The sequence below is a fragment of the Pan paniscus genome, chromosome X, assembly GCF_029289425.2.
Source record: "Pan paniscus chromosome X, NHGRI_mPanPan1-v2.0_pri, whole genome shotgun sequence".
In the NCBI taxonomy this organism is placed as follows: Eukaryota; Metazoa; Chordata; class Mammalia; order Primates; family Hominidae; genus Pan; species Pan paniscus.
In genome coordinates this window covers 54,800,480-54,815,188 of record NC_073272.2, presented here as the reverse complement: position 1 = coordinate 54,815,188, position 14,709 = coordinate 54,800,480, and the positions used below count along the sequence as shown (strand labels likewise).

General features: G+C 46.4%; 1 protein-coding gene across 4 annotated transcripts in view; it reads left to right on the top strand.

Annotated features, from left to right (window-relative positions):
- SMC1A (structural maintenance of chromosomes 1A) overlaps positions 1-14,709 on the top strand; it is a 61,187-nt gene that overhangs the window by 6,684 nt on the left and 39,794 nt on the right. For 3 of the 4 annotated variants that reach the window (XR_008622880.2, XM_003805897.7, XM_024927199.3), the window contains 14 exons: positions 883-1,071; positions 1,182-1,294; positions 2,623-2,826; positions 2,920-3,158; positions 3,805-4,063; positions 4,157-4,297; positions 6,561-6,643; positions 6,795-7,002; positions 10,105-10,290; positions 10,389-10,568; positions 10,670-10,816; positions 10,912-11,049; positions 12,173-12,289; positions 12,394-12,500. Coding sequence is in view for 3 of the 4 variants with exons in the window: in XM_003805897.7 (XP_003805945.1) it covers positions 883-1,071; positions 1,182-1,294; positions 2,623-2,826; positions 2,920-3,158; positions 3,805-4,063; positions 4,157-4,297; positions 6,561-6,643; positions 6,795-7,002; positions 10,105-10,290; positions 10,389-10,568; positions 10,670-10,816; positions 10,912-11,049; positions 12,173-12,289; positions 12,394-12,500 (2,311 nt within the window). In the remaining variant the exon portion in view is untranslated. Of the gene's footprint in view, positions 1-882; positions 1,072-1,181; positions 1,295-2,622; positions 2,827-2,919; positions 3,159-3,804; positions 4,064-4,156; positions 4,298-6,560; positions 6,644-6,794; positions 7,003-10,104; positions 10,291-10,388; positions 10,569-10,669; positions 10,817-10,911; positions 11,050-12,172; positions 12,294-12,393; positions 12,501-14,709 lie in introns of all 4 variants that reach the window. The other variant, XM_063601536.1, reaches the window with a different exon arrangement.

Here is a 14,709-nt window from a genome sequence, read left to right as displayed (position 1 = left end):
TGGGATTACAGGCGTGAGCCACCATGCCCGGCCCACTTTATATTATTTTAACATTGTTGAGTTTTGTGTCTTTTTTGTTTCACTTATTGTGGGCTTTTGTCCATGTCATTAAAGGTTGTAAAACTATCCATTCTGTGAATATACCATTTCTTTAGATTGGGTTCTAGCTTCTTTTTTTAAACTATTCTTTCCTCTTTTTTTTTTTTTTCACTATTTTTTTAAAGAGAGTCTTGTTCTGTCACCCAGACTGGAGTGCAGTGGTGTCATCATAGCTCATGCAGCTTTGAACTCTTGAGCTCAAGCGATCCTCCCTCCTCAGCCTTCTGAGTAGCTGAGACTACAGGCGCATGCCACCATGCCCAGCTAATTTTTTTTTTTTTTTTTTGAGATGGAGTCTCGCTCTGTCACCCAGGCTAGAGTGCAGTGGCACGATCTCGGCTCACTGCAACCTCCGCCTCCCAGGTTCAAGGAATTCTCCTTCCTCAGCCTCCCGAGTAGCTCATGCCCAGCTAATTTTTAAAGTTTTTGTAGAGACTGGGTTTTGCCTTGTTGTCCAAGCTGGTTTCAAACTCCTGGCCTCAAGCGATCTTCCTGCCTCGGCATCCCAAAGTGCTGGGATTACAGGTGTGAGTCACTACGCTTGTCCTGGGTTCTAGCTTCTGGCTGCTATATAGTAACTGCAAAAGGACTGTTTTTCCTAAGCCTTTGACCCAGAGCTTTGGTTGTGCTCAGTCTTTATGGGGACAGAGGAGTAGTCTCTCTTCCCATTAGTCTGAGTACTGAGTGATTAGGGGACATTTTTGTTCATCTCAATATCTTTATTCCTTTTCCTCTCCTCTTCATCCTGACTTTCCCTCTACTGCCTCGTCCCTCTTCCCTTAGGTAAGTCAAATCTCATGGATGCCATCAGCTTTGTGCTAGGTGAAAAAACCAGCAACCTGCGGGTAAAGACCCTGCGGGACCTGATCCATGGAGCTCCTGTGGGCAAGCCAGCTGCCAACCGGGCCTTTGTCAGCATGGTCTACTCTGAGGAGGGTGCTGAGGACCGTACCTTTGCCCGTGTCATTGTAGGTGGGTGAGGCTGGCCAGAAAGCTCTCCTTGGGTCCTGGGAGGTGGCTAGACTAGTTGATTGGGACAGGAAGGAGGCCTGACCCTTGCCAACTCATGCATTGTCTTGTAGGGGGTTCTTCTGAGTACAAGATCAACAACAAAGTGGTCCAACTACATGAGTACAGTGAGGAATTAGAGAAGTTGGGCATTCTCATCAAAGCTCGTAACTTCCTCGTTTTCCAGGTGGGCGTTTTTAACAGTTATTGGCTATCTGGTTTTTGCCAGACCATGTCCCATCCCCACTCTGTCTGCTCCATCTCAGGCTTTATCATCTCTCCCTTGAACTAATGTAGCACCTTGTTCACTGAGCTTCCCAACTTCAGTCTGGCCCCTGAGCCAGGTTCATCTTATGAGGACACACATTTGTTTTGTTTCCCCTCCCTTTTTTCCTTAAAACATTTCAGTGATTCCGTATTGCCTTACAATGGTGGTTCTTAAACTGTAGTCTCCAGACCAGCAGTATCAGCATTACCTGGTAACATGTTAGAAAATGCACATTCTCAGGCCCTATCCTAGACTTCCTGACTTGGAAGAAACTGTGGGGTGGGGCACAGCAGTTTGTGTTTTACCAAGCTCTCCAGTTTATTATGATGTCGGCCGAAATTTGAGAACTATTGCCTTAGGATGAGATCCAAACTCCTAAGCCTATCATTTAGGAAACACCATCATCAAAATCCAAATACCATCTGCATGTTCTTCTCCAGCCTTGCACTCCAGCCTACATAAACCATTTATGGTTCTGCAAATTCACCTGCTTTCTTTGGCCTACAGGTCTTTGCATATTACTTTTCCTCTACATAGAATAACTTTTTCTCTGTTTTTTTTGTTTGTTTGTTTTTTGTTCTTGTTTTTTTTTTTTTTTTTTTTTTTTGAGACGGAGTTTCGCTTGTCACCTAGGCTGGAGTGCAGTGGCACGACCTTGGCTCACTGCAACCTCCGTCTCCAGGGTTCAAGTGATTCTCCTGCCTCAGCCTCCCAAGTAGCTGGGACTACAGGCGCCCGCCGCCATGCCTGGCTAATTTTTGTATTTTTGGTAGAGATGGAGTTTTACCATTTTGGCTAGGCTGGTCTTGAACTCCTGATCTCAGGTGATCTGCCTGCCTCAGCCTCCCAAAGTGCTGGGATTACAGGTGTGAGCCACCGCGCCTGGCCACCTTTTTTCTTTTATTTTCTTGGTTAGTTTCCCTCCAGCTTCCAAACTCAGCACAGATGTCACCTTTGGGAAGCCTTCTGAGATAGATATCCCTATCAGTCTCCTACCCCCAAGCTTCATTTTGTCCTTTTCCTATGCTGCTTCTGTTACTGCACATAACACTTTGTTGTCTTTGTCCCTTTGGCTCCCTGTGCTCCTCAGAGGGCAAGGAATTTGTCTTCAAAGCCCAGTGTGAAATGTGGCAGCAGGGGCATGGGAGAGAAAGTTGGTAACTTTTTCTGGGTGAAGGAGTGGAAATGGGTAAGGTGAACTGGGTTGGCTGGGGTCTGAAGTGGAAGAGTGTTTCGACCTTTACTAGGGTGCTGTGGAATCTATTGCCATGAAGAACCCCAAAGAGAGGACAGCTCTATTTGAAGAGATTAGTCGTTCTGGGGAGCTGGCGCAGGAGTATGACAAGCGAAAGAAGGAAATGGTGAAGGCTGAAGAGGACACACAGTTTAATTACCATCGCAAGAAAAATATTGCGGCTGAACGCAAGGAAGCAAAGCAGGAGAAAGAAGAGGTAGGTGGCCAAGCTACCTCTTGGCTCTGAGGGACCAGGATGGAGCCAGTGCCTTATCGATGCACCCCTGCCACCATTCCCCTGTTTGCACAGGCTGACCGCTACCAGCGCCTGAAGGATGAGGTAGTACGGGCTCAGGTACAGCTGCAGCTCTTTAAGCTTTACCATAATGAAGTGGAAATTGAGAAGCTCAACAAGGAACTGGCCTCAAAGAACAAGGAGATCGAGAAGGACAAGAAGCGTATGGACAAGGTGGAGGATGAACTGAAGGAGAAGAAGAAGGAGCTGGGCAAAATGATGCGGGAGCAGCAGCAGATTGAGAAGGAGATCAAGTAAGAGGCAGACCTGGGCCTGCAACTTGTGGGAAACCAAGAGGCCGTGCTGTTTATTAGGGTTCCTTTGAGCCCGGAGTTCAGTACCTATACTCATTTCTCTGTTATTCTCCTAACTTGCTTTTGTAAGAACCAGGCACATTTCTTGACTTGCAGTTTAGACAAATAGAATATTTAAGCACTCAGGCCCTGGGTAGACAGGTACTCAGATGAGGGAGAACTCAAAAGGGGTGGTGGCCTTGCCAAGAAAGAGGAACCAATGTGAGGCCGAGCCAATGGAGTGGCTGAGAAGGCCTTCCTAGAAGAGGAAACTGAAGCTAGAAGTTTAAAGGATAGGAATTTGAGGGGCCAACTAAATAAATACAGGATGTTCTTGGGAGTTGTTAATGAGCTTCCTGGCCAGGGTTGAGGCAGAGTTGGTAGCTTTGCCTTATGGAGTGGCTGGAATGCCAGGCTGAAGTCATACCTTTCAGGGAGTAGTCAGACTGCCCCTTTTTTTCAGGATCTGTGGGGCATTACGCCCATGTTCTTTTAAGTAATTCCCTGAGGTTGGCTCAGGGGCTCAAGCTCTCCTTTGGGTGAAAAGCCTGGGAACCCTCCCTTCTTCCATAGTGCTCACTGGTTTCCCCCACCCCTCTGGCAAAAGGGAGAAGGACTCAGAATTGAACCAGAAGCGGCCTCAGTACATCAAAGCCAAGGAGAACACCTCCCACAAAATCAAGAAGCTGGAAGCAGCCAAGAAGTCTCTGCAGAATGCTCAGAAGCACTACAAGAAGCGTAAAGGTGACATGGATGAGCTGGAGAAGGAGATGCTGTCAGTGGAGAAGGCCCGGCAGGAGTTTGAAGAACGGATGGAAGAAGAGAGTCAGAGTCAGGGCAGAGATTTGACCTTGGAGGAGAATCAGGTAAGCTCTGGAAGGGGTTGGCAGGGAGGAGATCCCTGGGCTGATATCTGCTGACTTGGTCATCCCTGTTCTCCTTCCCTGTCCCTACCACAGGTGAAGAAATACCACCGGTTGAAAGAAGAAGCCAGCAAGAGAGCAGCTACCCTGGCCCAGGAGCTGGAGAAATTCAATCGAGACCAGAAAGCTGACCAGGACCGTCTGGATCTGGAAGAACGGAAGAAAGTAGAGACAGAGGTGGGCTATAGTTATAAGATTAGGGATGATGGTCCACAGAAAAGGATATAGGTTGAGCATCCCAAATCCAAAATAATCCAAAATCTGAAACGTTTCTGGTCCTAAGCATTTTGGATTAGAGTTACCCAACCTGTAATGATAGTCTTTTGTTTTGTTTTGTTTTTTTGTTTTTTTGAGACAGAGTTTCGCTCTTGCCCATGCTGGAGTGCAGTGATGTGATCTCAGCTCACCACAACCTTTGCCTCCCGGGTTCAAGCAATTCTCCTGCCTCAGCCTCCTGAGTAGCTGGGACTACAGGCGCGCGCCACCATGTCCAACTAATTTTTGTATTTTTAGTAGAGACAGGGTTTCACTATGTTGGCCAGGCTGGTCTCGAGCTCCTGACCTTGTGATCCACCCACTTCGGCCTCCCAAAGTGCTGGGATTAGAGGCTTGAGCCACTGCGCCTGGCCATGATAATCTTAATGATAATGACAATGATAATGACAGTAGCTCACATCTGTTGAGCACTTACTGTATGATAGGCAATGTTCTTTACATGTATCCACTCATTTAATTCTTCATTTATTATTATCTTTATGGAATGGCTACTATTACCCTATTTTATGAATGAGGAAATTACAACACAGAGTAATTTGCCTAAGGTCACAAGATTATTGTTATTTTTGAGACAGAGTCTTTCTCTGTCATGCAGGCTGAGGTGCAGTGGTGCGACCATGGCTCACTGCAGCTTCGACTTCCCAGGCTTAAGCAATCTTCCAACCAGAGCCTCCCGAGTATCCAGCATTACTTGTGCTTGCCACCATGCCTGGCGACTTTTTTTTTTTTTTTTTTTTTTTTGAGACAAAGCCTCACTCTGTTGCCCAGGCTGGAGTGCAGTGGCATGATCTCAGCTCACTGCAACCTCTGCCTATCGGGTTCAAGTGATTCTTTTTATTTTTATTTTTTATTTTTATTGTTTTTTGAGATGCAGTTTCTCTCTTGTTGCCCAGGCTGGAGTGCAATGGTACCATCTCGGCTCACTACAACCTCTGCCTCCCAAGTTCAAGCAATTCTCCTGCCTCAGCCTCCCAAGTAGCTGAGATTACAGGCACCAGCCACCATTCCCGGCTAATTTTTGTATTTTTAGTGGAGACAGGGTTTCACCTTGTTGGTCAGGCTGGTCTCGAACTCCTGACCTCAGGTGATCCACCCGCCTTGGCCTCCTAAAGTGCTGGGATTACAGGTGTGAGCCAACGCACCCAGCCCGGTTCGAGTGATTCTTGTGTCTCAGCCACCCGTGTAGGTGGGATGACAGGTGGGTGCCACCACACCTGGCTAAATTTTTTGTAGTTTTAGTAGAGATGGGATTTCACCATGTTGACCAGGCTGGTCTTGAACTTCCGAACTCAAGTGATCCGCCCGCCTCGGCCTCCTAATTTTTTAATTTTTGTAGAGTCAGGGTTTCTGCTTGTTGCCCAGGCTGGTCTTAAACTCCTGCCTGCCTCTGCGATCAGCCTGCCTTGGCCTCCCAAAGTGTTGGGATTACAGGCGTGAGCCACCGTGCCCGGCCACTCACATAACTATTAAGTATCAGAACCAGACCCTGGGCAGTGTAGCTCTAAAGCCCACACTCTTACCAAATATACTTTACTTACCGCCTCCCTGATATCAATATTGTAATAACAACAATGATAGAAAGTTGTCATAGTGTCCCAGGAGTGTACAGTGTTCAGGCATTCTGCTAAGCACTTTTAAATATTTAAAAGAATGTTGGCCAGGCGTGGTGGATCACTTGAGGCCAGGAGTTTGAGATCAGCCTGAGCAACACAGTGAGACCCTGTCTCAAATTTTAAAAAATAATAAAAAATTTTTAAAAAGAATGTGATAGTCATTAATATTAATAACAACCCTATATTAAGCACTTAATGTGTATTCTATGCAGTGGAGATTACCCACATTTTGCAGATGAGGAAACAGAGGTACAGAAAGGCCTGTGAAGCTTTATCTTGATTTGAGCCTCCATGGTTGGTGAAGAAGATGCCTTGGCTGGGTAGAACACCTATGAGAGGTTCTGGAGCTCTGGGAGGCCCCCATCATTAGTTAGTAGATCAAACCGAACACCATCTATGTCTGCTTTTTAGTAGGCCTCCTATATTAGTGACAGATTGTCCTGGACTGTTCGGCTCTTGGATGAGTGGGCACATAAAGGGTGTGATCTAGAGCCCCCATGGTCTTGGCGTAAACTCGTGCAGCCCCTGATGATGGAATGTTTGTTTCCCAGGCCAAGATCAAGCAAAAGCTGCGGGAAATTGAAGAGAATCAGAAGCGGATTGAGAAACTGGAGGAATACATCACCACTAGCAAGTATGTAGCTCTGCAACTGTCCCCCTTACTTCCAGGCCTGTTCTTGTGACCCTACCTACATGCCCCTCTTCATGCAGGACCCCCAGAGCTCTCTGAGCCAGGAGTATTTTCTCACCAGCAGGAGTAACTCCTGTGTGCCCTCACTTTGTAGGCAGTCCCTAGAAGAGCAGAAGAAGCTGGAGGGGGAGCTGACAGAGGAGGTGGAGATGGCCAAGCGGCGTATTGATGAAATCAATAAGGAGCTGAACCAGGTGATGGAGCAGCTAGGGGATGCCCGCATTGACCGCCAGGAGAGCAGCCGCCAGCAGCGAAAGGCAGAGATAATGGAAAGCATCAAGCGCCTTTACCCTGGCTCTGTGGTAAGAGCAGAGAGGGAACTCATTTCCTGAGCACTTACACTCACTGTCACACGATTTTCCCAGCAGCCCTATAAGGACAGGGTTGCCAATCCCATTTTTATTGTTGGGGGAAATGAGGCTCGGAGAGGTTTAAAAAAGCACCGCTTCTAAGAGGAAGAACTGCAGTTCAAACCCAACTTGTTCTCCTAAGCTCATGTTCTTTTTTTTTTTTTTTTTAATTTTTCAACCTGTCATACTAGGCAATCATGTTCTTTTCATCATACCAATTGCGTCTTTCTGAAGGTTTTGTCTTGCTATGTCTATGCCTCTGGGAGGGGAATTGGAAAACCAGGAAAGATTTTGGAAGCAGGTGGGGCCATGGGGCTGGAATTACTCTCCCAGGAAGTAGCTCTGTGCAGTCTTCTAAATGGGTTCCCTTGGCATGTATTAACTGGCCCAGTAGCTTTTAGGGACACCCTGAGCTTTATCAGATCTCTTGATCTTTTGGCCTCTTTCACCAAATCCTGAGTTCCCAGGATCCCTGAATGTTATCCCATACCTGGGTTCAACTTAGTTTGGTTCCACTAATATTTCCCTATCACTTCTCTAGACACTGCTGGGGAGATAAGTATGATTAGAGTCTGTCCCTGCCCCCTTAATCTGATAGTTCTTAGGGAACCAGGCTTGGTTTTGGAGGCTGCAGGAAGGGAACTGGTAGAAGAGATTGATTGATTGATTGATTGATTTTGAGATGGAGTCTCGCTCTGTCGCCCAGGCTGGAGTGCAGTGGCACAACCTCGGCTCACTGCAATCTCTGCCTCCTAGGCTCAAGTGATTCTCCTGCCTCAGCCTCCCAAGTAGCTGAGATTACAGGTGCCCGCCGCCATGCCCAACTAATTTTTTTGTATTTTTAGTAGAGACGGGGTTTCACCATGTTGGCCAGGCTGGTTTTAAACTCCTGACCTCAAGTGATCTGCCCGCCTCGGCCTCCCAAAGTGGTAGGGTTACAGGCGTGAGCCACCACGCCCAGCCAGATTTATTTTGCTAAGTGCTTGTGAGAATTTGAAATAATATATATAAGATACTTGGCATAGTGCCTGGGTGGTGGTGGTCTGTAAAATGGTAGATGTGAGGTTTAGAAAGATGATTCTGGATTCAGACACGACTGCCTGAAGTCATTGCTTGGGAGCCAGAATAGGCTTTTCCTTGATAGCATGGGGGCTGTGTTCTTCTGTGAGATAGGAAAAAACCAAAGTGTTTTTTCTACTCTCACAACCAGCACAACACTTCACTTCTGACACCAGAAGTGTGGGGGTTTTTCCTCACACACCAAGCAGTTCTCCAGCAGACACCAGCTGGGTGACCTATAATTCACTTCAGCTCTGACACTATTTATCTGGAGATAGCATCAGATCCTGTGGGTTAGGGGCTCAGTCCAAGACTTCAGATGCCAATTGCAAGTCTCAGGTTGTGACTTGTGGTTCTGACTGACCTGCTATAAATTACAGTTCCCGAGAATCCCTCCCTGGGTTTGATTAATTTACTAGTGCAGCTCACAGAACTCGGGAAAATGTTTTACTTAATGTTTACCCATTTATTATAATGGATATTACAAAGGATACAGAGAACAGCCAGATGGATGCATAAGGCAAGGTATGGGAGAAGAGATGTGAAGCTTCCATGCCCAATCTGGGCAAGCCACCCTCCAGGTACCCCCACACAGGGGCTTCATTATGTAGGCATGATTGATCAGATCATCAGCCATCGGTGATCAGTTCAACCTTCAGCCCCTCTCCCCTCCTGAAGGTTGTGGGGGTGGAGCTAAGAGTCCCAAATCTAATCCTGCTTTGGTCTTTCTGGTAACCAGCCCCTATCCAGAAGCTATCTATGGGCCTCCAGCCATAATCATCTCATTAACATACAAAAGACACTGCTCATTCCTGAGATTCTAAGGGTTTTAGGAGTTGTGTGTCAGGAACTCACGGGTAGAAGACTAAATATATATTTCATAAAACCACAGTCCACTTCGATCTTCAAACACAGATCCCTTACATCAGAACAATCATGTAATAAATAGAAAGATGCTGGGAGCGGTAGCTCACGCCTGTAATCCTCGCACTTTGGGAGGCCAAGGCGGGCAGATCATCGGAGGTCAGGAGTTTGAGATCAGCCTGGCCAACATGGTGAAACCCCGTCTCTACTAAAAATACAAAAATTAGCCGGGCATGGTGGCGGGCACCTGTAATCCCAGCTACTCGGGAGGCTAAGGCAGGAGAATCACTTGAACCTGGGAGGTGGAGGTTGCAGTGAGCCAAGATTGCGCCACTGCACTTCAGCGTGGGCAACAGAGTGAGACTCCGTCTCCAAAAAAAAGTAGAAAGATACTGGCACATTACTAGAATCCCACTGAGTCATTAATTAATAATTAGTCTAGTCCATGATCATGTCATGTAAAAATGTCTCCTAGGGTGAGGCCATTCAGGTTTGCAGGCTTCTATTCAATCTTGTTAGGTTCCAAAACCAGGAGTGTTCTCGGCAAACATAGCTTCATACTTTCAGGCATCTGGGATAATTGTGCTAAGAGACAATATCATCTCTTGCTCTGAACCTCTTTTGAGGTGTTAATGTAATACTGAGTTTCCCTCATTACATAACTCATTTATTCATTTCTTTACCTCCCTTCTCTTACCCAAACTTTTCCACCTTTCAAAGGGACATTAGGATTGGCCACTGTGCTGATCTGGAGTGCACACAGCAAGCTAGTCTGCAATTGCCTCCTCCTCAGTCCATACAGTCTCATTCAGATAGGGTAGGGTTGCATGGGTACAGAACTAGTGGGCTGTCTTTTTTGTTTGTTTTGAGACAGGGTCTCATTATGTTGCCCAGGCTGGTCTTGAACTCCTGGGCTTAAGCTGTCCTCCCATTGCAACCTCCCAAGTAGCTAGGATTACAAACACACACTACCATGCTTGGTATTGGGTTATCTTAACCACTAGGCAATACAGTTGCATTCACTTCCTGATATAGATTCTAGTCTGTCCCCCTTTCCATACTGGGAATTAGGATTCCTGAGCCAGCTTCCAAAAGCTTCATACTTCAGTTTTCCCTTCCTACTTTACTCAGTACGGCCGCCTCATTGACCTATGCCAGCCCACACAAAAGAAGTATCAGATTGCTGTAACCAAGGTTTTGGGCAAGAACATGGATGCCATTATTGTGGACTCGGAGAAGACAGGCCGGGACTGTATTCAGTATATCAAGGAGCAGCGTGGGGAGCCTGAGACCTTCTTGCCTCTTGACTACCTGGAGGTGAGGCTTGTTGGGGATTGGGTCAGGCCAGTGTTCAAGGGCCCCTCCTCTAGTACTCCGTGTTTGTGTTCTGCCACTGACTGAGCTTCTCCCCACAGGTGAAGCCTACAGATGAGAAACTCCGGGAGCTGAAGGGGGCCAAGCTAGTGATTGATGTGATTCGCTATGAGCCACCTCATATCAAAAAGGCCCTGCAGTATGCTTGTGGCAATGCCCTTGTCTGTGACAACGTGGAGGATGCCCGCCGCATTGCCTTTGGAGGCCACCAGCGCCACAAGGTGTGGATTCCCTTGCCCAGGTTGGAGCTGGACAGGCTCAGTACTGGAGATTCATTTGTTCAGCTTCTCCCCCTCTTCTCTCTTCCCCCTGCTGTGTGTAGACAGTGGCACTGGATGGAACCCTATTCCAGAAGTCAGGAGTGATCTCTGGTGGGGCCAGTGACCTGAAGGCCAAGGCACGGCGCTGGGATGAGAAAGCAGTAGACAAGTTGAAAGAGAAGAAGGAGCGCTTGACAGAGGAGCTGAAAGTAAGCCACAGGCAGTGCTGTTTTTAGCAGTGGGAGTCCTAAGCCTAGGTCAGCCACCACCTTACCACCTAGCCCTTCTTTCTTGTTCCCTTCAGGAGCAGATGAAGGCAAAACGGAAAGAGGCAGAGCTGCGTCAGGTGCAGTCTCAGGCCCATGGACTGCAGATGCGGCTCAAGTACTCCCAGAGTGACCTAGAACAGACCAAGACACGACATCTAGCCCTGAATCTGCAGGTGGGGCCTGGCCTTCAGCCCTGTTCTCCAAAGGCCACCAACACATTCCTGGCCTAGGTTTCTCTGGGGGTGGGGAACTTGTTTCACTTCCCCGTCTCCTCCCAGCCTGCCGCAGGGAGTCAGGTATAGCATAGAGTCAGACAGCCAGGGGTTCAGAGCTTGGCTCTGCCTTGAGTATGACATTAGGCAAGTATTTTCACCTCTCAGTGTCAACCTTCACATCTTTATCTGTGAAATGCGAGTTAAGATGATACCTACTCGGCCGGGCACAGTGGATCACCTGTGGATCACCTGAGGTCAGGAGTTGGAGACCAGCCTGGCCAAACCTGTCTCTACTACAAATACAAAAAATTAGCTGGGCGTGGTGGCAGGCGCCTGTAATCCCAGCTACTTGGGAGGCTGAGGCAGGAGAATTGCTTGAACCCGGGAGGTGGAGGTTGCAGTGAGCCGAGATCATGCCATTGTACTCCAGCCTGGGTGACAGAGCGAGACTCTGTCTCAAAATAAATAAATGATACCTACTTTATAGGGTCATTATTGAATGAGTTAACATGTAAAGTGCTTAAGACTACCATGTGTTCAGTTTATGTTATGTGCTATTGTTAGCATAATTTATTCATTCAACAAATTTAAATTTTTGAAAGTGAGCTATGGGCATTTCAGTCCCTGCTTGTGGTAGTGGGCGGGGCGGGGGGGGACTGTTCTAGGTATATTAATGTGTTTTGTTTTGTTTTTTTTACTGACTACTTCCCCAGACCGCCCTAGAGGTTTTATATGTAGTGTGTGTATTTATATATCTTTTTCTAAACTCAAAAAATCTAAACTGAATTCTGAAACAACTCTGCCCCCAGGGGTTGTAGATCAAAGACTGGGACCTATACCTAATGATGTTTACTGTGTGCCCAGCCCTGTGGATTGAAGCTGGCTGAACTGGATGCCAGGGAAGAAGCTATGTGATGGCTTCAGTGCAACATCATGGAGGCTTGACTAGGGCAGTAGTGCTAAGCCAGGTTCTCTCAGTTGTGGAGAGCTAGCCCTTCCTGACTGTGGGGCCAATGCAGTCAAGGTAGCTTTTTCTCCAAGGAGTCTGGTCTGCTTTGTCCTCTCAACCCATTGCCTATAGGAAAAATCCAAGCTGGAGAGTGAGCTAGCCAACTTTGGGCCTCGCATTAATGATATCAAGAGGATCATTCAGAGCCGAGAGAGGGAAATGAAAGACTTGAAGGAGAAGATGAACCAGGTTGGTAGGGTGTGGGCCATGCCAGCGTGTGTGTCAGGGCAGGACTGGGACTGGAAGCAGGACAGACTAAAAGGGCCGATGCCCTCCCTGGCTTCTCTTCTCAGGTAGAGGATGAGGTGTTTGAAGAGTTTTGTCGGGAGATTGGTGTGCGCAACATCCGGGAGTTTGAGGAAGAAAAGGTGAAACGGCAGAATGAAATCGCCAAGAAGCGGTAGGTGGGAGGATTGGTAGAAGAGATTGGCATGCCCTTGAGCCTCTAGCTTGACATCCTTGGAAAACCAGATACTGTCATAGGCAAGGGTCAGCTCTTAGAACTATGTGAGTTTATGTAGGTAGGCCTTAAAGAACAGAAATCAGGAGGGCAGTATGGCATAGTTATAGTGGTTAAGAGTGCCAACTCTAAACTTGATTTTCTGGATTCCTGGATTACAACCCCAGCTCCACAACTCGTTATCTTTGGCAGTGACTTGACTTCTGTAAGCTGCAATATCTGCAAAATGGTATAATGATACCTATCTCATGGCATTGTTGGGAGGATCAGGTGAAATAATCTTTTTTTTTTTTTTTAAGATTACCTGTTTTACCTTTTTTTTTTTTTTTTTTTTGACACAGGGTCTCACTCTGTTTCCGAGACTGGAGTGCAGTGTCAATCTTGACCTTCCCAGGCTCAGGTGGTCCTCCCACCTCAGCCTCCTGAGTAGCTAGGACTACAGATGTTTGCCACCACGCCCGGCTAATTTTTCTTTTTTTGTTTTTTGTTGTTGTTGTTGTTGTTGTTATTGTAGAGATGGGGTTTTTCCACATTGCCCAGGCTCGTCTTGATCTCCTGGGCTCAAGTGATCCTCCTGCCTCAGCCTCCCAAAGTGCTAGGATTATAGGTGTGAGCCATATTGCTGGCCCTTTTTTTTTTTTTTGAGACGGAGTCTTGCTCTGTCTCCCAGGCTGGAGTGCAGTGGCATGATCTCGGCTCACTGCATTCTCCACCTTCTGGGCTCCCGTGTTCATGCAATTCTCCTGCCTTAGCCTCCTGAGTCGCTGGGACTATAAGTGCACGCCACCATGCCCGGCTAATTTTTCGTATTAGTAGAGATGGGGTTTCACCATGCTGGCCAGACTGATCTCGAACTCCTGACCTCGTGATCCACCAGCCTTGGCCTCCCAAAGTGCTGGGATTACAGGATGAGCCACCACGCCTGGCCCCAACCCCCGCCTGGCTTTTTTTTTTTTTAACCTTTTTAAAAGGTATTTAGCAGCTTACGTATCATCTACTAAGAGCAAGAAATAGTAGCTTTTGTTGTTATTATCATAATGGGCAATGTGAGGTGGAGGGAGGCGGGAGATGAAATTCTTGGTTGAAACAATAGTCAAAATAATCTTCTCATTTTTCCTCACTTTAGTTGATTCATTCATTCAACAAACCTTTGTTGAGTACCTACCTTGTGCCAGGTTGTCTTGTGCTAGGTATTGGAAGGGGGACAAGGGAGATGGAGGTAAGACAGATGAACACAACACAGTCTTTGCTGAAGGAGGTCATCCCTTGTACCCTGGGCTTCAGTTAGCAGTTTAGCCCTTTGCCCATACAGTAAATATTCATTGCTGTCCTACTTCAAGCCAGTCTCAAGGGATATAGAATTGAATCAGACTCTATTTCTTTCCTCAGGAAACATATAGAGTACTGGGGGAAACATCAATTTGAGGACAGTGTGATCAATGGTGTAATTAAGGTAGATGCAAAATACTGAAGAAATTTTCAAGGAACTGCAAATCAACAACAGGAAAAATAAAAAACAATGACAAGAAACCCAATAGAAATGTGGCTAAGTACTTATGATACCCAATGCAATGAAAAAAGTAAAAAAAAAAAAAAAAAAAAGTGGCAAAGAATATAGATAGGCTTTCATGGAAAGAGAAGTTCAAGTGGCTAATGACCATAGGAATTGAGGTCTAACCTCTTAATCAGAGAAATGCAAATTTAAAAGTCTGACAGTATTAGGTGGAAATCTATAGATGTCCTGTGTAGTATGTGAAAAAAATATATGTGTATATATATAATGTATATATATACACATATATAAAGCCTATGGGTATATATCCCTGAGAGAGTCTTGCCATAGGGTCCCAAAGAGATACACATTCAGTGTCATTCATCTTGGCATAACTTGTAGTAGTGGGACATTGGTGGCAATGTAGATGGCCATTACTTGGGGAGCGTAAGTCAAATGAATATATAGACTGGAATACTGTGTGGGAGTTCACAGCAAGAACTAGATTTGTGGGCAGTAATGGATAACTTATAAACCTGGTATTGACCAGAAAAAAGAATAAAATTTGTAACACAGTAGATTTGTGTAAATTTTAGAACTAAGACATTTTACAAGGATATGCATTTTTAAGGAATGCATGTGTGTATGTCACTTTGT